Here is a 22,045-nt window from a genome sequence, read left to right as displayed (position 1 = left end):
TAGGTAAGGGGATTTACTGATAGAGACCACACCAACTGTTGAGAACAAGCTTTAATTGTTCTCCTCAAGGCTGTGGTGTCTCCAGTAGATGGAAACAGGACTATCCCCAAAACCGCATATACACTGCTGCATTTCCAGCCAAGAGCTGGTGGTTTTACATTTAGCACAGGGGGTACACTGAAGTTTTACATTGCACAAAAGCCACAAGTTCCTCAAATGAGATCCTTTACAATACAGAATCTCTGAACATGTGAGATCTCAGCACTTCAGCCTCATAAGCATACAACCATCTGCCTCCAAAGGGAGGTTACACAGCCAGAGACTTAAATCACTTCGCAAATTCAAAACACAGCCGAGTATGCATGTGTATCTGGTGGGGTGGGAGGTTGGCCGACTATCATTCAGCATTACAGGTTATTACAAGATGTGTAATGCTGATAAAAGTTCTTGTGCGATTCCCAATATGCTCAGTCCTAGAATGAGTGATTTGCTTTGTCCAGTCTGAGGGTCCATTCACACATCCACAATTTCGTTCCGCATTTTTGCGAAACGGAATTGCAGACCCATTCATTTCTATGGGGCAGCATGATGTGCTGCTTGGATACGGAATTCCGTTCCCGAAAAAAATGCGGACAAAAATAGGCATATTCTATTAGTGCCAGCGATGTGCGGTCCGCAAAATGCGGACCGCACATTGCCGTGTCCATGTTTTGCAGATCAGCAAAACACGTTACAGACATGTGGATGCCTTAGGCTTCGTTCACAGTTGTATTGGCAACCCGGTAGACTGATCCGAGGAGGATCAGGCTACTGAAAGCTCACTGTATCCAGCGTTGCTGGATATGACTACTTCTGGATCCCCATTGACCATAATAGGAATCTGGTGGTGTCCTGGGCACTTTTCCGGTATAGATGCCAGGTTTTGGCTGGACAAATACAGTTGCATGCTTAGTTTTTTTTTTTTTGTCCAGCCGACAGTGGGCATTTATGCAGAAACAGGCTAAATGAATAGCTGTTGGAATTCCAAAGCAACTGTGAACATAGCCTTATACGTTTTATCCACAAAGAGCACAAAGTGTGTATATACCAGGGCTCACTACAGGCAGAGGTCCCAGTCAGGCAGCCATGATAGACACTGAAATTCAACCAAATAAGGGCACATTTGCATTGGTGGCTCCACTGGTGGTTCCATCACAGATTCAGCATGCAATTCTTTCTGCTAAAAGACTTGAACTTTCTGTTGGTATCAGTCAATTGCCGAATCACAAGGACCAAATATAAGTACATGACAAAAATAGATGCACACCAACAAAATAAAAGCATAGTTTTATTGGATTAAGTTTAAAAAAACGAAAAAGGACTGGAGGCCTCCAATCTGCGGGAGTGCCTCTCTCCTCCCCCCCCCCCCCCCCCAGCCCAGTCCATATGACCCAGAAAGAGTTACTAAAGTACCAACTAGAATACTAAATGACGAGAATAAGGGCTGACCATAATAAGACCCCAGATGAAGCTGCAGGTGGATATCTATACGTGTGGGGTACAGCCTCACAGTACTTTCAAAGAGGTTCTCTTGCCTTCTGACCATTTTTAGGTTGCATGTTCTTTAGCACTTTATCTACCACTATTTGCATTGGCCCTTTATAGATTTGCACATTTGAGGTCATGTTTGATTACTTTGACTATCAGTAGAGATGAGCAAATTTCAGGTTAGGAAATTCATTCACACTTAGTTTACTGGTAAAAGGTGAATTGAGTTATGGATTCCGTTACCACGGACCATAACGCAATTCTATGACTGAATGCCTTTAGAGGTCTATAGGCTGCAAAACCGATCTGTTCCGTTATGCAGGGGAGTCCTCTTCTGAATAACGGAACAGATCTGTTTTGCAGCCCATAGACTTCTATTATGATGGAATGAATAACGGAACGCCCCTAAAAGGCATTCCGTCATAGAATTGTGTTATGGTCCGTGGTAACAGAATCCATAACGCAATTCACCTTTTACCAGTAAACGAAGCGGGAACCAATTTCACAATATGAAATCCGCTCATCTCTACCCATGTTTCTATTTTCATTAGCATAGTGTATAATCATGCCTTTTTGATTTTCTCTTACGGTCAGCACTATATTATTGACCCTGGTCATGCAAGTATTCTAATTGGCACTTTAGTGCCTCTTTTTGGGTCATATGTAGCATGCTGTGTGGGGGAAACACTCCCAAAGATGGTTTGGAGTCCATGTATTTTGGTTTTTTAAGCTTGATCAAATAAAACTATATATGCTTTATTTGTTGGTGTGCATCCATTTTTGGCATGTACTTCTATTTAGGTTCTTGTTCATATACATGCAGACGGCACCCTTGTCTTCCTTCAACTTTGGTGTGCCCTCCAAAAGGTTTCCTGTTGACTAGTCTCATGTGCCAAATCAGGCACTTCTGTTTGTTCTGCTCCTCTAACGGAGCAGAACGGGAATAACTAGCACAGGTGTGAACGTGGCCTTAGGCAGCATTAGCATTTGGGAGATTCCGTTTCATACATTTACCAGCTGGGGGGTCTGATGCTAGCAGAATAACAGCCTTAAGAAGCGGGCATAATTAAAAACATCTCTTTATATAACTGCAAGATTCACCGTGGGCAGGCACATGCTGTCCAGTGCCACACCACAGATCTGTGCTCATATCAGCAGATACGTGAGCAAATGTACAAGATGGAGAACAGAAATAAACTGTTAGGCCTCTTTCACACGAGCGTGGCAGATTGGCTCTGGATGCATTCAGTAAAACTCGCACCATTTTGCAAGCAAGTTCAGTCAGTTAAGTCTGCGATCGCATTCCTTTTTTTTCACACAGGTGCAGTGCGTTTTGATGATTTTTTCACGCGCATGAAAAAAACGGAATGTTTACAAACATCTTAGCAACCATCAATGAAAAACGCATTGCATCACTTCTGAGGCCAGGGTTGCGTAAAAAAAAAAAAAGCTCATGTACACAGACCCATTGAAATGAATGGGTCAGGATTCAGTGCAGGTGCAATGCGTTCACGTCATGCATCGCCCCCGCGTGGAAAACTCGTTTGTGTGAAAGGGGCCTAACAGTACAAAAAAATTCAGCCCATCCCCACCCAAGAAAATGGCTTACACAGCGGACAGAATCTAACCTTGATAAATAAAACCATGTTTATTTACACCAAATAGTTCCAACATTAGATCTGTCACATGTGAAGGAAAAAGCATCATCTGTGTCACTGGGACATCTCCTGCTGGACATGGGGAAAGAGGTGGGTGCAAAGGAGGGGGGACAAATTAAACTGTCAGATTCCTGCTGGGGAAAAGAGCTGGAAAGGATGGCCGAAGAGACAGGTCCCCACAGTAGATGAAAGGTATGAGGTAAATTTTGAGGGGAGGGAGTGTCGCTCAGACATATTAGAGTGGTGGTGGTGTGTGTGGGGAGGGCTAATGGAAAGTGGGTCACTACCGTCCTTGCTAGGAAAGTAGGCAAGGTGTGAGGTCAATGGGGTGCCGGGGAGGAGTGTTCAGACAACCTGAGGGAAAGCTCCCCTCGGGTGTTAAGAGAACACCGATATCCAGGACTATGGGAGAAATATTGGTGCCCGTGGCTCTCCAGGGACATTCCCGTTTCTGTGGAACAGCTTTTCTTTGGAAAGAATGCAGGGCGAGCCGGAAAGTGTGGGGGAGTCAGGGGAAATCTCCTTTCCAAGCATGCATTAACAGGGTACAGTTATTGAAAAATCGGAGCATATGGTATTGTGTGCCACTCAATGGCTTTATAATCCACCTGAAACCGGCCCGGCTCCTGCCTCTTTTTTTTGCAGCTGTGAATGGGAATGGTATCTGGAAAAACTTTGAGGTCAAAATTAGATTTTTTTTTCTTCTTTGAAGGGGGGGGGGGGGGGTTCACCTCAGTCTCTTACAGGGACAATGAAGCAACATGGGATAAAGGGTTGCGGCTTTTCTTTTGCCATTATTACTAGTTTAAACAGAGGGGCCATGCGGGGCCAGTCAGGTAGTCTCATTCACCCACATAACTGGCATTTGTCTCTCGTGAAGCTGCACCACAGCAAAGCCCAGGAACGGGACAGGTAGAGATTCGAGGTCCCTCACCTCTCCCCTCTGCAGGTGGGGGACACAAAATGGTCATGAAGGGGGAATTGAACAAAATATATATATATATATATATATATATATATATATAAAAAAATTATAATAATCTATCCGGGAAACAGCCGAGGAAGTAAGAGGGTGGGCCAAGTCCAGGAGCCACATCCCAGAGACATAAGGGCAACCTGTGGACCAGGAGCCATAACAAAAGTAAAAAAAAAAAAAAAAAAAAAAAAATTATTCAGCCTATAATAATTTTTTTTATATATATAATGACAGAACTACTATAAATCCACAAGCAACTGCTCAGACACTGCGCGTCCAGGGGGCTCTCTTGCTCTTTTGGGCAGCCCCCACCCTCCACATCTGGTGGGTGCTGAAGTCAGGACCAAAGGTCAAGGATCAGGGTCTCCTTCCCAGATCTGCTGCCCTCTCCTGACCAGGCGCCAGGACAAGGCTTCCCTACTGTGGGGCTCCGGCAGTGGCTGCTACGGGCGTCCCAAGGGTATTCGTTGCAGAGATGACGGGTGATCCAGCTAGAGAACCCAAAGCTGAGGGAGTTGGCACCGTGGAAATCCCTGAAAGAAAAGCAATAAAGATGTAATGGATTGACAATACTACAACGTCCCAAATTTACATGCCCCTGCCTAATCCCGTCTCATTAAAGGGCTGGTCTCCTTTGTACATACATTTCAAGAACACCATACACTAGTGGCCTGTTCAGGCCATTGAACTTTTTCATGCCATTTATAAGCGCTGGGCGTGCCGAGAACGGCACAGGCAGCGCAGTGATGCTGCTGGTGCATGAAGTATTCAATGACAAAGCACCATACAGCAAAGAGCTTTGCTATTGGTCGGTTTGGGTGGGCTGCTGGGCCTTTCGGCACACAGCTCAAGATGTGGAGGGAGGCTTGTGCAGCGGCACAAGATCTTCAGAGAGTGGCACCCGGTGGGGTAAGCAGCCTCTTTGTTGGCAGTGGGCTTTTGTTTTTGAAACTTTTGATATGTCATAGGGACATAAGTGTACTTACTCCCCTAGGAGGGATCCAGAGTGAATGCACAGCAGGCTATTATAGCCAAGTGATAAAGTACAGGGAACATTACCTATACTGGACTGTGCTTTATCACTAGCTTGCTGTACATTTACTCCCTCCCAGGGGCTTATTAAACTTGTCCTAAAAGGAGGGGTGCGATGCTATTTACATGGGACTGTATGTTAGGAGAAGCTGACGGGAGTGGCAATATGTTATTTAGGGCATGTTCACACCACCGCTATTTCTGTTGCTCTGTTAGACGAGCAGAACGACAAAAAACAGCAGAAGTGCCAGACTGAACATAACTGACAGGAGCGGAGCAGAACAGACTCCATTGACTATGATGGAGTCAGTTCAGTTTCCATTCACGATCCTGTCTTTTTACCACACAAAAAAGTCCTGCATGCAAGGCTTTTTAGTCCAGTCTTTTTGACAGACTCTGCGACAGAGGCCCTGAATGGAGCCTCCAACGCAGATGTGAACAAGCCCTTACCATTATGTAGAAAAAATAAAATAAAAACGTAGTGCAACCTCTGTTTGGAGCTATGGCTTTAGGGCAGATTCACACAACTGTGCTCGGTCTAGGAAACACAGCTCATGTGTATCCAGATATTCCGTACTCACCGCAGCTCCCGACCCAAACTGACATAGTGATACACATTTCCGCTCTGATAGCAGCTCTGCGGTACTGTACTCATGTGGTGGAGCACAGTGTGACAGACCTGCAGCCAGAAAGGAACCATCATAAATCACTATGATGAAGTCAGTCGAGAAAGGGTTGGTCAGTCCAGAGATGTAGCAAACCGATGGGCCATGTTTTCTGGACCAAATGCAGTCGTGTGAATCAGCCCTTAATATAAAGTCTAGTCTGTGGGTACTTTCACACTAGCGTTTTTGTTTTCCGGTATTAAGTTCCGTCACAGGGGCTCAATACCAGAAAAAAAACTGACCAGTTTTATCCTAATGTATCCTGAACAGATTACTCTCCATTCAGAATGCATCAGTTCAGTCCCTCTTACGTTTTTTGGACGGAGAAAATACCGCAGCAGGCTGCAGTTTTCTCTCCGGCCAATAATACTGAACACTTGCCGGAATGCCGGATCCGGCATTAATTTACATTGAAATGTATAAGACTACTTTCACACCTGCATTTAGGTGCAGATCCGTCTGGTATCTGCATAGACTGATCCGCACTTATAATGCAAACGCTGGTATCTATTCGGAATGGATCTGTCTGCATTACTCTTTATAAAAAAAAAAAAATTAAAAAAAAATCTAAGTCTAAGTCAAACGGATCCGTCCTGACTTACATTGAAAGTCAATGGGGGACGGATCCGTTTTCAATTGCACCATATTGTGTCACTAAAAACATATCCGTCTCCATTAACTTACATTGTAAGTCAGGACGGATCCGTTTGGCTCCGCATCGCCAGGTGGACATCAAAACGCTGCAAGCAGCGTTTTGGTGTCCGCCTCCAGAGCGGAATGGAGGCGGAACGAAGCCAAACTGATGCATTCTGAGCGGATCCTTATCCATTCAGAATGCATTGGGGCTAAACTGATCCGTTTTGGGCCGCTTGTAAGAGCCTTGAAACGGATCTCACAAGCGGACCCAGAAACGCCAGTGTGAAAGTAGCCTTAGTGCCGGCATTAAGTGTTCCGGCAAAACGGATCTGACTTTCCGGTCTGCACAGACCTTTAAAAATGCAAGAATTTTTTTTTTTATACCGGATCCGTTTTTTTTCCGATGAAATACTGGATCCATGTCACCGGTGTCAATGCATTTGTCAGACGGATCTGCATCTGTCTGACAAATGCCATTCGTTTGCATACGGTTTTTCGGTTCCGGCAGGCAGTTCAGGCGACTGAACTGCCTGCTGGAATCCTCTGCCGCAAGTGTGAAAGTACCCTTAAACAGTTTAAAATAAAAAATCTCATTGATTTCAGGCTGAGGGTCAAATTAAGTGGATTAAATCAGCATCCAGTGAGAACAAAGTGGTGCATAAATGATTTTAGATTTAAAGGAAAATTTCCAATTAAAAATACTGCAAAGTAAAAGGCCAAAAACCTTAAGACGTATTATAAAGATGTATGCGTTTGGCTGTCTGTACAGTTTACACAGACCCTTTATATTACAGGTCCCAAGGATAGCAGCAGACTCACAAGGGTCCCAGGTGCAATCTCATGCAAGCTGTGCAACTGTTCATTCTGAATATCACAAAGCACAGATTCTGGCTCTAGTGAATGTAATGATGGCGACTACCTTATACAAGCAAACTTGTTCCATTTAGTGTTTGGCATGAACCTTCAAAGGAAAGATACTAACAGGTTCCTACATTAAAAAAAAATATGGTATTCTAAATCAATTTTAAGCTAAGCATGGGGGTTTGCATAAAGGGAGAGGTCTGTCAATCAAGCCAAAGCCAGCTACAATTTTATGAAGTCTTGTAGGTTTGTGGCCATTTAAAGCAGTGTAGGATGCACCGTTGATGTGTGTGGCATTCGATTAACATAAATAACACCCAAGAAATAAATCATGATGTTTTACCAAGCCCAAATTTACACACAAATCCTGCACAAAAAGCCACCACCAGAGGGAGTCCTAGAACATTATCCAATGACTGACCTGACTTATCACGGTTACTGGACTTGGGCTGGGACTGACCTGACATCATACTGGCGCTACTGACTGGGGTGCTGCCGCTGGGCATGTTTGAGGAGCCCAATCGAGACTGGTCCTTCACAATAGGGTCTGCGAAACAAAGACATATGAAAAAAAACCGGCAACAAGGAGAAAATACAGAAGATGGCAGAATATTCAAAACTCACAGAAGTAAGGGTGGTCCATGGCTTCACGAGCTGTCAGTCGTGTCTGGTGGTCATATCGCAGCAGCTTATCCAGGAAATCCAAAGCTTCTGGACTGACCAAGTGCTGATTCTCACTGTGCACAAAGCGTTCCCATCGCTTACGTGAATGTCTAATTGGGTACATAAGAGATATAAGGACACCTGTACAGGTCTTTATGACAACTTACATTTATTGCAGTGATATATGGCTTAATGAAGAGCAGAAGCTGCTAAGAGGTCTAACAGAAAAACGTCTCACCTGCCCAGGATATCATTGAAGCGTGGATCCAGTTCAATATTGTATTTATCAATGTAGTCGTACAGATCTTCTGTTCCCAGAACTTTGGCTATCCTCACCAACTGAGAGGGAGAAGGATAACTTTTACACTTGACGTTCAACAAGCCAGGAGTTATGAAAACTGTCAAATATCTTCTATATGAAAGGTTAACACCTCAAAAACCTGCACAAGACATTTCACTTGTGCAGAGGTCCTTTACAGTAATGCCACACAAATGTACAGTGGACATGTTATTAATCCATAATACGGTAATGTGCATGGATATAATATGTAACTAGAATAGTGATTACACCATTAACACACTGCACAATATAAGAAATACATTTAACAGATTGAGAGCATGCTCTACCTGGGTGCAAAATCTACTTTTCATGAAACATGGAGTTTTTTTTAACCAAGTAGTTTTTATTTGTTAAACATTTTCTAATGCTCCCCCCCCCCCCCCCCCCCGGAATGTTCTAAAGCTAAATCCACAAAACCAAGGCACATCCAGTAACTCACCTGATCATAGTTATCATGGCCATGGAAAAAGGGCTCCTTTCTAAAGATCATGCTGGCCAACATACAGCCCAAGCTCCACATGTCTAGACTGTAGTCATACATCTGCGAAACACAAAAAAAGCTAACTAAATATTAGAACGGTGCTCTACTGCAACCACACGTCCCTTAAAGGGAACCTGCCACCATGAGTGCCAAGTTAACTGCTCGCAGTGTGTTACAGAGCAGGAGGAGCTGAGCAGATTAATATATTAAGATTCTGTACTTCTGTCATTCACTATAATTCCTGCCCATTCTGGGCAAGGATTTCAAGGCGGCAGTCCTAACAGCGATTCATAGCTATCCCTGTATACACAGGCATACAGAGAAGGCTGTCAGTCATTGATAGGAGCCCCTGCTTGACTTCAAAGCCCAGAATGGGCAGGAATTTAAATGAACGAGCAGATTATATTGAATCCGCTCCCAATTTTTTTTTATAAAAATATAATCAAACCGCTCATCTCTTCCTGTTCTACAATCTGCCGTCTGCAGCTCAGATGCACATGTGCAACGTTACAGGTTCCCTTTAAGAAATTACAAAAGCAGCAGCTTAGCTGACAGCCTGGGAGGTGTTGGAAGACCGATACCAGCTGACAGCTACCACAATATAAGCGGCAAGTATACCTGATAATCAACAAGCAGCTCAGGCCCCTTGAAATATCTGGAGGCGACTCTCACATTGTATTCCTGCCCCGGATGATAGAACTCCGCAAGGCCCCAATCTATTAGTCGTAGCTGAGAAGAGATGAAATTTAATTATGCGGCCATGAACTTCTCCAGTGCAAGGTTAGATTGATGGCAATACACCGATCTCTGCACCTACCTTTCTGTGCTCATGGTCAATCATAACATTATGCGGCTTGACGTCTCTGTGCATTATACCCATACTATGGCAATAGTCCAGGGCCTACAGAAAGAATAATGCACCTATAGTTTTGTTTTTTTTAACCAAACCCACACCCAACAGTAATACACAGGAGCAAGATTGGGCAGCAGAAGAGTGAGCCACGGCATACCTTTAATATTTCATACATGTAGAACCTAATGTCGTAATCTGTTAAAGTCTGATATAACTGCTGTGGAGAGCAAGCAGAAAAACATTGATTACTATGCAAACATGGAAAAACCAACGATGTGGCTGGCAGCAAAAGCTCTCTTGGTGCTCACCTTAAAATCTGTATTATTGACATGTTCAAATACCAGTGCCGGCGTTCTGGACTGGAAGAGAAAATAAATCAGATTATAGGGGAGCAGGCCCAGCATTGGATAATTTGTGACATAAGACTGGAATCTAACTGAAGGCAGCTCACCACGGGATCTTTCACTATGTCAGCCAGTGTGATGATGTTGGGGCCGCCTCTCAAGTTCTCCAGAATCTTGATTTCGCGCTTAATTTTCTTCTTCTTCACAGGCTATAAATAAGAGGTGAAGATGGGAGGTGTAAGGGGAAAGCAGCACACTTTTCATTACAGGAACAGTTATAGCTCAGTGTAAACAAGCCAATTGCATTATGTGGCCTACATCTGTCCTCCATGGCCTGGAGAGGGGCGCATTCCCTACTTTTCTAAGGGTACTTTCACACTTGCGTTTCTCTTTTCCGGCATAGAGTTCGGTCCTAGGGGCTCAATACCGGAAAAGAACTGATCAGTTTTATCCCCATGCATTCTGAATCGAGAGCAATTTGTTCAGGATGCATCAGCATGTCTTCAGTTCAGTCTTTTTGACTGTTAAGACAAAAGATAAAACCGCAGCATGCTACGGTTTTACTTCCGGCCCCCCCAAAAAATTCAGACTTGCCTGAATGCCAGATCCATCCTTCCGGTCTGCGTATGCGCAGACCAAAAAAAAAAAATAAAAGTAAATGCCTGATCCGTTTTTCCGGATGAAACCGGAAAGACTGATCCGGCTTTTCAATGCTTTTTTCCCCGACTGATCAGGATCCTGATCAGTCTTACAAATGCCATCAGTTGGCATATGTTTTGCCGGATCCGGCAGGCAGCTCCGGCGACGGAACTGCTTGCCAGATCACTCTCCCGCAAGTGTGAAAGTAGCCTAACAATAAATGGACTCCAGACAGACAATGCTGTAAGTTGCAGCTCTGCAAAAACTAATCACAGACCACTATGCCAGGTGAAAGGCATGTTGAAACTTAAAGAAAAAGCGTCAAGAAATGACCTGTTTAAATCATGTTTTTATGTTTAACATATTTGTAAAGAATGTTTGATGTTATTTTAAATTTTCCATGTCAATATCTACATTTAAACAAACCATAAATCCTAGAGTTTTTGCACTTGTCACTAAGCCTAATGGGCACCACTTCTTGGTCTGTACGGATCACCTTACCGCAGTTCCCTGCTTATCTATACAGAGGTGATATTACAAGCCAAGACAGGATCCACCATTTACAATAGATTATTGTCAAATCTTATCTATTCTTTCCTTGTACAATGATCTCTGTACAGGGCACAGAGCATGCCGAGAAAACTCTCCCATAGAAGTCAATGAGGTTCCCTCCAGTCCATTGCGTCTATGGGGCTGCCATAAAGCAATATTTTTAAAGGGCTTCTGTCAGCAGAAACAGGGGCATTGAACTGGCTGACATTAGTGATGTGCAAATGTCAGTTGAACATTATCTTGGTCCCATCTCGCTACGTGCCCCAGTTATTGAGAAAAAATTATTTTATTTTATGCAAATCAGCTTCTAAGAGCAGACAGGGCCAGGGAGTGTTCGTCATCCTGCCTGAAATCTTCAGACATTTAGTATGCGGTGCAGCGAAGAAAGGATGATCACCAGCTGGGGGACGTCCTTACTGCGCCGCATACGCCACAGTAGACCCGGAAGAACGATACCGGCATCACTGAAGAGGAGAAGGTGTACTGTGATGTATGCAGCGCAAGGGCAGTAAGGAAGTTCACAGCTGGTGAGCATCCTTTCTTCACTACGCCTGCGCCGCATACTAAATGCCTGAAGATTTCACCCGAACTCAGGGCCAGGCAGGATGACGTGAACACTGCCTGGACCTGTCAATCAAGTCTAGCAGGGCGTAGCCAGAGATGTGAGAATGGAGCCTCTAGAAGTAATGCCACCCCTGGCCCTAGAGGCTCATTTACATATAAGTTATTTTTTCTCAATAACAGGGGCACATAGTGAGATGTGATCAAGGTAGTAATGTTCAGCTGCCATTAGCACGGCGCTAATGTCAGCCAGTTTAATGCTCATGTTTCTGCTGAAAGAAGTCCTTCAATGTCCTTTTAAATGCTGCTATGAACAGCTCAAGCAAGATGGCTGCCCCCGTAATCATGTTTGGGAAATAGAACAAAAAAAAAAAAAAAAAAAAAAGCCTGTCCTTTCAAGCCACAGGAGCTGCTCCTGAACCAGCAGCCCTCCTTTATCTGGCCATACTTTAAATGAGAATAGCCTGCATCTGTCAAAAGGCAAAATCTTAACCTAGGGGGTGGCTACTAGAGACTGGGCACCTTGTGAATTCCAGGAGTCTGTCAATGATATGTCAGCATTTAGAGGCTACAAACAGGAACAACCCACCTTCAGAATTTTCACAACGACTTTTTCATTATTGGTGATATTAATGGCTTCAAAGACTTCACTGTACTTGCCCCGACCAAGTTTCCTCACCAACTGGTAGTCATCCTGGTTCCTATAGCAGGGAAGCATTTCACATTTAGAAGCTTTCTGACATAAATCACACATTTAGGCTACATGCATACGTTCTGCGGTCCACAAAAGAAAAACACGGATGACGTCCGTATGTCATCTTTTTTTGCAGATCCATGGTACCAATACCTACCGTTGTCCGCAAAACGGACAAATAGGACATTTTCTATATTTTTTGCGGGGCTACGGAACAGACATACTGATGCGGATAGCACACGGTTTGCGGTCCAGAAAAAATATTTAAAAAAAAGGAACGGACACAAACAAAATACGTTAGTGTGCATGTAGCCTTATCAATGAGCCAGACATGGACCTTTACCGCAGGCAGGGAAACCTGCTTCAGGGAGGGACACAGCGCCTCAGCATTATCAGAAAGAGGACTCTGAACTCTGCTTAATATCAGGACAGATTTTACCACCTGTGCTTGACCCTCGTCCCTTGGGAGGAGGCAGGAACAAGGGGGGGGGGGAAAATATGGTAAGCGCAGAAAAAAAAAAAAAAAAAGGCAATTCAGTGTACGCTGCTGTGCTTGTAAGCACAGAGAAAGCCGCGGTGCTGCCTCAAACACCTGATTGGCAGGGGTCCCACCGATTAGATTGGGATAGGTCCTCAGCATTAAAGCCTTGGAAAAAACAAAAGACGACAAAGTGGAAAAACCATGTGAATCAATTGCTTTTAGAACCACATTCAGCAGCAATAACTTGAATTAATCGTATTCTGTATGACCTTATCACATCATTCTGGAGGAATTTTGGGCCAATCTTTCTAACATGGCTTCAGTTCATTGGGGTTTGAAAGCATTCATTTACGCATAGCTCTCAATTGGGTTGAGGTCTGGACTTTGACTGGACCATTTGCAACACCTTGATTCTTTTTCAGTCTTCTGTTGTAAATGAGCTCAGGGTCATTGTCCTTTTGCATGACCCAGTTTCAGCCAAGCTTAGCTTCTGGATAGATGGCCTCACATTTGCCTCTACTTTGGTATACAAAGGATTTCATGTAGGGTTGCACTGGGTATCAAATTATCAATACTTCTGTACCCGGATCGATTCGATACCGGGATTTGTTACTTACCGATACTAGGCTGCACTGTTGCACAGCCTAGTATCACTAAAAGAAAATGGCACGTGCCGCTCTCGGCGCACATCATGTTATCCTGAGCCGGCACAGTGTAGAAGGAGGGAGTCCCTCCCTACTGTGTGCGGCTGCCGCTGACCACCAATCAGAACAGAGGAGTAGGAGGGGAGGGACTGTGGCCACTGCACCAATGAATATAGTTTATGCCTAAATACAAAACGTAGGCTGCAGGTGTCAGCCATATCACATACCCAGCCTCTATGACTGCGTGCTGTGATATGCCGCAATTAACCCCTCAGGTGCCAATCGGTTACTATGGCAGCCAGGACGCTACTGACGCCCTGGCAAGCTCCCTGCTGCTGTGTGCACAAAGCACAGGGCAGCAGGGAGAGTGTGAAGTCCTATTAACTCTAATAGAGATCTATTAGGGTAAATAGGACAAGGGTTCTAGCCCCTAAGGGGGCTAATAGTTCATAAATAAAAAGTAAAAAAAAAAAAAAAAAAGTTTTAACTCCCCCCCCCCCCCAAAATATTAACATTTTAAATCATCCCCTTTTCTAATTTTACATATATTACATATCACCATGTGTAAATATATAACATATCACCACGTCCGAAAAAATAATAATTCCTATGCGGTGAATGTTGTAACAATTTTTAAAAACACGCAATCTACAATTTTTGGGTCACCTTGTTCCCCCCAAAAATAGGGTAGGAATTGCACTAAGCTTTTTTTGTGTTTGATTTTTTTCGCGTGGTATCGAGTATTGCAATACTTTTTTATGATATCAAAATCTAATCAAAATTTTGGTATCTTGACAACCCTAATTTCATGATGGACGCAAAGGCTGCAAGGTGCCCAGGTCCTGCGGCTGCAAAACAAGCCCAAATCACCAACCCTTCTCAGCAGTTTTGGGTTCTTACCAAACGTTGCACTGTGCATTATGCAACTTTACAAACTTAACCCATGCTTTTAGGAAGGGGGGGGGGGGGGAAGGCTCTCCTGGTAACCCTTCCAGACAAGCCAGACATCTTTTTCTAATTGTACTGACATGAAAATGTAGCATGCCAACCAAGACCTGTAGAAACTTATGTCGCTCTTTTTAGCCATTTCCCATTTTCTGACCTTGGTGAATTTGTTGGGACGTCCACTCCTGGGAAAATCGCCAAGTGTCTTCAGTGTTTTCCATTCCACTTAGGCCGAATGCACACGGCTGTGGTCCGTGGCCGAGAGCGGTCCGTGGTACCACGGCCTGGATTCCTCTTGAGAGCAGGAGCGCACGGAGTCATTGGTTGCTATGATGCCGTGCGCTTCATGCTGCTGTACAGTAATACACTCGTATAGTGCATTACTGTACAGCAGCATGAAGCGCACGGCGTCATAGCAACCAATGACGCCGTGCGCTCCTGCTCAACAGGAATCCAGGCCGTGATACCACGGACCGCTCTTGGCTGCGGAACACAGCCGTGTGCATTCGGCCTTATGAATAATCTTTCTCACTTTAGAATGACGGACTTCAGATGGTATGGCAAAGGGCCTCATCACTCTTCCCATACGCTTCTCTAAGATAATTGCGGATATCTTTCCTTCTTGGCATTCTGTTAAAGGGAACCTGTCACCGGGATTTTGTGCATAGAGCTGAGGACATGGGTTGCTAGATGGCCGCTAGCACATCCGCAATACCCAGTCCCCATAGCTCTGTGTGCTTTTATTGTGTAAAAAAACAGAATACATATGCAAATTAACCTGAGAGGAGTCCTGTCCCTGAGATGAGTCAGGGACAGGACTCATCTCAGGTTAATTTGCATATGTATCAATTCTTTATTTTTATTTTTTTCCTTCACAATAAAAGCACACAGAGCTATGGGGACTGGATAGTGCGGATGTGCTAGCGGCCATCTAGCAACCCATATCCTCAGCTCTATACCCAAAATACCGGTAACAGGTTCCCTTTAACACTGGCCTGAATGCTCCAGACCAGAAAACTGGCAAAAGTAAACTGACAGTTATTTGTCATGTTGTTGCTCATCGGAGACTGTAGTTAATTTTTAAATTACTGTAAGTCCTAATACGTAAAACCACATAATTAAGAGGGTGTACTTTGTTTCTCTCATGACCATATGTCATTTAGATGCTAGATAAAGCGCCATCCAGCACATCTTTGTGATGGATGATTTCAGACGTTAACAGTAATGCATAACATATGGAAGGAAGAGTTTAACCAATGCTTGATTGAAATCTCTGAAAAAAAAAAAAAAAAAATATATATATATATATATATATATATATATATATATATATATATATATTTCACATTTTATATAAAAGCTCCAACTCCCATCTGTATTAAGGTAGGGTCTACTTCAGCCTGCACATCTGTACGTTATGTTCACAGAACATTACGCCCAACCATATGGAAGGAATAAAGTTTATAGATCACTGTGTGCCTGCATCTTCCATTATTAGCCAAACCGAAAACCAGCAACTTTACATTATTTGTAAGGGACCAGAGCGAAAATACAATACTCACCCCCATTCTACAACGTGGGACTCGTAATCCCAATACTCTCGAGGTCTGTGTGTGTTCACATCCGTGTAGACACGGGCCCGGCTTGGCACAGGACCCGACATTGCGGTCTGATTGGCGGCCAGATGGACGGCGACTTTACAGGCCCAATGCAAGTAGATGACAACGGAGGAGTCTCACTGCAAATAGAAGAGAAAATGGTTGAGAAAAAAATAAATATATATATATATATATATATATATATATATATCCTAATTATCTCTCACTCCCAGTAAAGAGCAGTCTCACCCCCAGAAGCGCCATATCCCTGTAAAATCTTTTCTTAGGTACAATGTTCACATCTGACATCACTATGCCAACATGCCAAACCACTTCGTTATGTCCTGAAAAATACTGCAGGAATTTGCTGCTCCCTCCCTCCTGTTCATGGAGGTACCATGCCGCAGATCACCACAGCACTATTCTCCAATAAACAGTAACTAGACACAGCTAAAGGGCATGCAGTGCCAAACAGATCAATGCCCTGCTCAGACGACACCGGCATGACGGTACAGATAGAAGGACGGCACTCTGGATGGGACCCAAAGAGATCCTCCAGGGCAGTACACAGGACGAGCAATACTGGAGCTGGATATTAGTAGTCATGTCACTGAGTGTTAGGGTCACCAAGGCACATGGCTTTGTCTACTCCATCAGCAGCTATAGGAAAACTAACAGATTTGGATATTAAATGCCAATACAAGAATTGTGTCAGAAAACGTATTTACTTAAAATAACAGGAACGTGGAACTACATAAAGACTTGCTGCGAAAAAACTAATCTGCTCCCACAACGCAACTAGAGGCCCAATGGAAAACTCCAGTAAATAAATAAATCAGGTCTTCACAGCGTAGCGGAGAGGTTGCTTGTAGACCCTAAGGCTAGGTCTACACGACGACATTTGTTGCGCAACATTTTGTTGCACTAATGTCGCGTGACAATTTTTATAATGGCAGTCTATGGTGTCGCACTGCAACATGCGACATGCTGCGACTACGACGCGACAGTCGCAGAAAACTCCATCTCGAATGGATTTTCTGCGACTGTCGCGTCGCAGTCGCAGCATGTCGCAGTGCGACACCATAGACTGCCATTATAAAAATTGTCGCGCGACATTAGTGCAACAAAATGTCGCGCGACAAATGTCGTCGTGTAGACCTAGCCTAAAAGCTCATGACCACTATCGTTAACGCTAATATACTAGCAAATATGTCAGGCTCCACCCCGAGGGTAGGAAAAATTTAGAGGGCAGCAGTGAACTCTGGATCAAGAGGAAAAAAAAACAAAAAAAACACACTGGCTACTTTCACACCGTCATGGATCAGCAAAAACGCTTCCGTCATGATAATATAACCGTCTGCATCCGTTATGAACGGATCCGGTTGTATTATCTTTAACATAGCCAAGACGGACACATGAACTCCACTGAAAGTCAGTGGGGGAAGGATCTGTTTTCTATTGTGTCTGAGAAAACTGATCACCATCGACTTACATTGTGTGCCAGGACGGATCCGTCTTGCTCCACAGAACATCGAGGACAGAAAAACGTTGCTTGCAGAGTTATTCTGTCCACGATGGGGACGCAACCAAACGGAACCCATTCTGGTGCATTCCGTTACGTGCAGTCCAGTTTTAACAATGAATGGGGACAAAACGGAAGCGTTTCCCCCCGCTATTGAGATCCTATGACTGATCTAAATAGTGGAAAGGGATGGCACAAGTGTAAAAGTAGCTGCAGTTGCAGATTCACAAATTCTCTGGCTTTTCTGCCAACAAAGATGGACACATTGCTTCTTAGACTATGCGGTGCACACTGAATCGGTAGTCCAAGACTCTTCCTGCTTGTCCAGTCCTGCTCTTGGACTGGCCAGCACTGTTCACATGAGCATTGCTGGCCAATCCAAGGGCAGGAGGAAACGCCTTGGGCTTCTTAATGCACAGTCTGCATCGGGCAGTCCGAGTAGTGGTGCAAGAGGAGCCCAAGAATCAGCAAAACTGCAGCTAACCAAGATGTAAAGTTCCGTTTGTTCCCCAGTTAATATGATTTTTTTTCTAAGGCCGGTGGGTTGCTTTAAGGCCATCAGTATATATATATATACACATTTTACAGGTTCTCACTGGTCTCTTATGGGAGGAGGCACCAAAATCTGATCTTTTCCTTTTAAACAGTAGTGAAGATGGAAGAACTGCCGTGAAAAAGTAACAAGCCAAATTAAATTTCCACTGTAAGAACTGCAGCCTGTGTAATGATCGTGTACAGGCGTATGCCCTAAAATCTGTAATCACAGCCTACCTCCTACATCCTGTACAGACAACCCAACCCACTGATCAGGATGCCACATAACCTGAAAATACCTTGTGGCATGTGATCGGGAACAGCCCAAGAGCTGGATTTTTTGCATAGTTATATAAAGATCTAGTGCAAAGTATTGTTTAAAAAAAAAAAAATGATTCTCAGTCTGACCATTGCCAGTTTATTGGCATGCTTTGTCAACAATTACATGCCATGTGTGGTCAGCTATCAACGGCACGTCTTGATTGGCTACTATATATGCACCTCCCAGTCTACCTGTGGTACTGAAAACCTCAAACAGCCCCATATGTGCAAACAGACGGTCGGCAGTGTTAAGGAAATTATCCAGCTTCTACTATGGATATAAAAGTGATTTTCATTTTATCTGTATACATGATATAATTTGCTGACATTTGAAAAGAAAACTATAGAAGAAGTGAACTGTGTGTGTTAAGATAAGATAACATTTGTACTACTCCTTGTAATTTTGCCTCTTTTGCTTAAAATTCTAAAACCCATTAGTTAACACATTTTTTTGTAAAGTGAAACTTGAAAAATAACTAACCAATCAATAGATGGATTCAAAAGCCATTATTGAAATGTCTGTAAACCAATCATGTTTTACTTTGAGGGGTTACACCCTGTGAACTGTGTATAAATAAAGGGTGCAGGACACTTTCACTTTAGGGTCCTGACAAGGTTTTGAACTATACTCAGACTTCTGTCATTTTCCTCCGTCGACGTCATTCACCTGAACACGAGGCAACGATCATCACGTGGCTGACCTTTGGCCTGCCGCAACATTTTCTGGTGGAGACTGCGGGCACCATAACAACACTCCTAGCTGCAGATCGCGACACGGAGACCAGGACCCAGGAAGACCGCGGTAAGTAACCCATTGTGTTACTACCTGTCTCCTGAGCTCTGCTCGCTGTTCTGCAGTGTGGTGTGTGAACGTGGTGCCTGTACCGTGTTCTGGTGAATGTAATATTTCCCCTATATGTGCTAAACTGTCTTTAGGCGTATGAATGCACGAATGTGTGAGTGGCTGAGATAAGCTGAATCTTGGAGGGGTCTGTCCCTGCTCCTCCTGAGCCAAGCTGAAAGTCTAGAGCTCGCTGACTGGCTTGTCCGGTCCCTGTCTCTGGAGGCCTCTGGTTCTGGTGGAGAAAGGGTTGACAGACCTATACTGGAGGAGGCTGTGAGAAGTGGCAGTGTATAAAGCTGTCCAGTAAGTTTGGATAGGGGCCCTGCAGTTCCTTGTTGGTACCTGAAAAGGCGCCTGAGGTCAGGGGTTGTTCCAATGTTATGTCATACTGTGTGGTTTCACATGTACTGAGTGCCTGCTGATATTGTGTGAGGAAGAATTACTGCATTGCTGCCAATTCCTGTGCTGTACAGTGTATACATGCGTGGGTATTATGATTCCAGTTTGGATTGGGTGGTTGCAGTTATAATCATTTGGATTGCAGTATTTGTTTGCTTCCTGTGCCATAGAAAGAACGAAGAGGGGTTTAAGGGGTTTCCAGTGAGTAACCCCAGAGAGGACGTGTGAGTTACTCTGTGTGAGGGCAAGACTATATTGTAGTATTGCCAGACCAGTGGATAGTGCTGCCTCGGAAGTGTGCCCACAGCACCACTGGTAGGAAAATTGGTGCCGCCTCGGAAGTGTGTCCACGGCACCAATAGTAGTGCCGCCTCGGAAGTGTGTCCACGGCACTACTGATAGTGCTGCCTCGGAAGTGTGTCCACAGCACTGTTGTAATTCACCAGGTGTGTGAGTACCTGGATAGTGAATTACAAGGAGCCACCCACGGGATGGGGGCTACACAGAGTAAGCGTTCCTCTGAGAAGGGAGCAGAGAAATGGGTCTCTGCAATTGATATTATGCAATGCGCAAAGGGCACTGAAGCAACCAAAGACTGTAGACAAATGCTAAAGAAATTAGGAGCAGGTGTGAATGGAACATTGGATGAACCAGTATGGCAGAAATTTCTTACAAATTTTAAGGGGTGGTTGGAAGACCATAACAAATATGACCAGGCCACAATGTGGTATGATGTAGCCCAGGGAATGACTTTGACTGCCCATAAGGCAAAAGACACTGACAAAGGGACTATGTATGAAATATGGGATGAAATTAAATTGCCTACAAAAGAATTAAACATCCCTTCTGAAGTACGGTGTATTATCCCCCATAACCCACAAAAATCTCTCCCTCCCACAGCACCACCTCCATATAAAAGCCCGGAGGGGTGGACTTGTCCTAATTGTGGACAACAGAACCCAGACACAAGAGTGAGATGCTCAGCCTGTGGGGGGTCCAAGCCACACTCTCGTGTGGGCTTATACCCATTAGTCAATAAGACCCTCCCCACAGTGAAAGCTGGGCAACTGGAAACACATGATTATGAGGTCTATAGGCCATGGACTCCTAGTGAGTTACTGGCTATGTGTAATACTTTGCCAGACCCCCGTACTGTCCCCAGTACTTTCCTTCGTAAATTGGAAAGTATCCAGACCGCATATAAAGCCACTTGGGCGGATCTGGAGAGTCTTCTAGAGACTAAAGGAGGGGAAGTACTTAAGAATCAAATGATGGCAAAAGCCCCTGGTACTGTCCCAGTGGATAAGGCCACAGACCAGTCAGGCCAGGAATTTATCATGGCCCTTAAACCCTGGGTAAAAGAGCAACAGGACAATCAGACTGACACCTTTATGATGCAAACACAAGACGCTAAGCAGACTGTAGCTGACTATGCCACAGCTTTAGAACAGCTCTGGCTTGACTATGGGTATGAGACAGGAGACAGTAAGGACATGAGACTACTAAAACATACATTCATGTCTGGATTAAAAGCACCCATACAGGATGCGGTGAAGAAGGCTCGCCCTGATTGGCGGACCTGCCAGTTCCCTGACCTAGTGGCCATAGCAAAGGGAGCTGAGCTAGACTTACAAAATAAAAAGAAGCCAATAATGGCTAACCAACCTTTTAAACCTAAGGGCAGGCAAAGAATACCAGGTGGGGATCAGTCTCCACGTAACTGGGACCAAGTAACATGCTGGAATTGTGGGAAAAAAGGGCATTTTTCAGTCAAATGTCCCCGGAGAGGTCAGGCTACTGCCCGGACCTCTCAATGAAGTGACGGCAATCCTGTGAGTTCCCTCAACGTTAACTACCCCCTTGACGCAATCCCAGGTCCACAACTAATCATCACATCCACATGTGAGGACACAGGGAATTCAATTGACTTTTTGGTAGACACAGGAGCAGCCCATACCCTAATACAAGAAAAATATGTGCCTGAGGAGCTTATCTCCTCAGATTACATCTACTGTCAAGGGGTTGAGGGGACAACTGTTAAACTCCCACTAACAAAGCCTGTAAAACTTAATATTCATGATGCTGCATCTATTGTCACGCGTGTGTTGGTAAGCTCAGATAGTCCATACAATTTGCTGGGGACTGACGTACTCAGTGCCATGAGGGCATCTGTGGATTTCTCTTCAGGAAAACCCCAAATTACAGCCCCTGTGTCTGAAGAGACTTTGTGTGCACTTATGTACTTAATGACATTTAGTGCCCCCTCTGCCTCTCA

At 44.3% G+C, this 22,045-nt stretch overlaps 1 protein-coding gene across 3 annotated transcripts in view; it reads right to left on the bottom strand.

The window, feature by feature from the left end:
- Positions 1 to 3,151: 3,151 nt before the first annotated feature.
- The window catches only part of CSNK2A1 (casein kinase 2 alpha 1), a 41,020-nt gene continuing 22,126 nt past the window's right edge, over positions 3,152 to 22,045 (bottom strand). The window contains exons 2-13 of one of the 3 annotated variants that reach the window (XM_044300241.1): positions 16,115 to 16,290; positions 12,378 to 12,489; positions 10,144 to 10,245; positions 10,001 to 10,051; positions 9,850 to 9,909; positions 9,657 to 9,740; positions 9,458 to 9,568; positions 8,798 to 8,899; positions 8,257 to 8,357; positions 7,980 to 8,128; positions 7,777 to 7,902; positions 3,152 to 4,694 (exon numbers count right to left, since the gene is read on the bottom strand). In XM_044300241.1, the coding sequence (XP_044156176.1) occupies positions 4,579 to 4,694; positions 7,777 to 7,902; positions 7,980 to 8,128; positions 8,257 to 8,357; positions 8,798 to 8,899; positions 9,458 to 9,568; positions 9,657 to 9,740; positions 9,850 to 9,909; positions 10,001 to 10,051; positions 10,144 to 10,245; positions 12,378 to 12,489; positions 16,115 to 16,215 (1,215 nt within the window). In that variant the 5' untranslated portion in view covers positions 16,216 to 16,290 and the 3' untranslated portion in view covers positions 3,152 to 4,578. The remainder of the gene's footprint in view (positions 4,695 to 7,776; positions 7,903 to 7,979; positions 8,129 to 8,256; positions 8,358 to 8,797; positions 8,900 to 9,457; positions 9,569 to 9,656; positions 9,741 to 9,849; positions 9,910 to 10,000; positions 10,052 to 10,143; positions 10,246 to 12,377; positions 12,490 to 16,114; positions 16,291 to 22,045) is intronic. The other 2 variants (XM_044300243.1, XM_044300242.1) reach the window with 2 other exon arrangements.

This window comes from Bufo gargarizans, chromosome 6, assembly GCF_014858855.1.
Source record: "Bufo gargarizans isolate SCDJY-AF-19 chromosome 6, ASM1485885v1, whole genome shotgun sequence".
Classification (NCBI taxonomy): Eukaryota; Metazoa; Chordata; class Amphibia; order Anura; family Bufonidae; genus Bufo; species Bufo gargarizans.
This window is presented reverse-complemented; position numbering and strand designations above follow the sequence as displayed.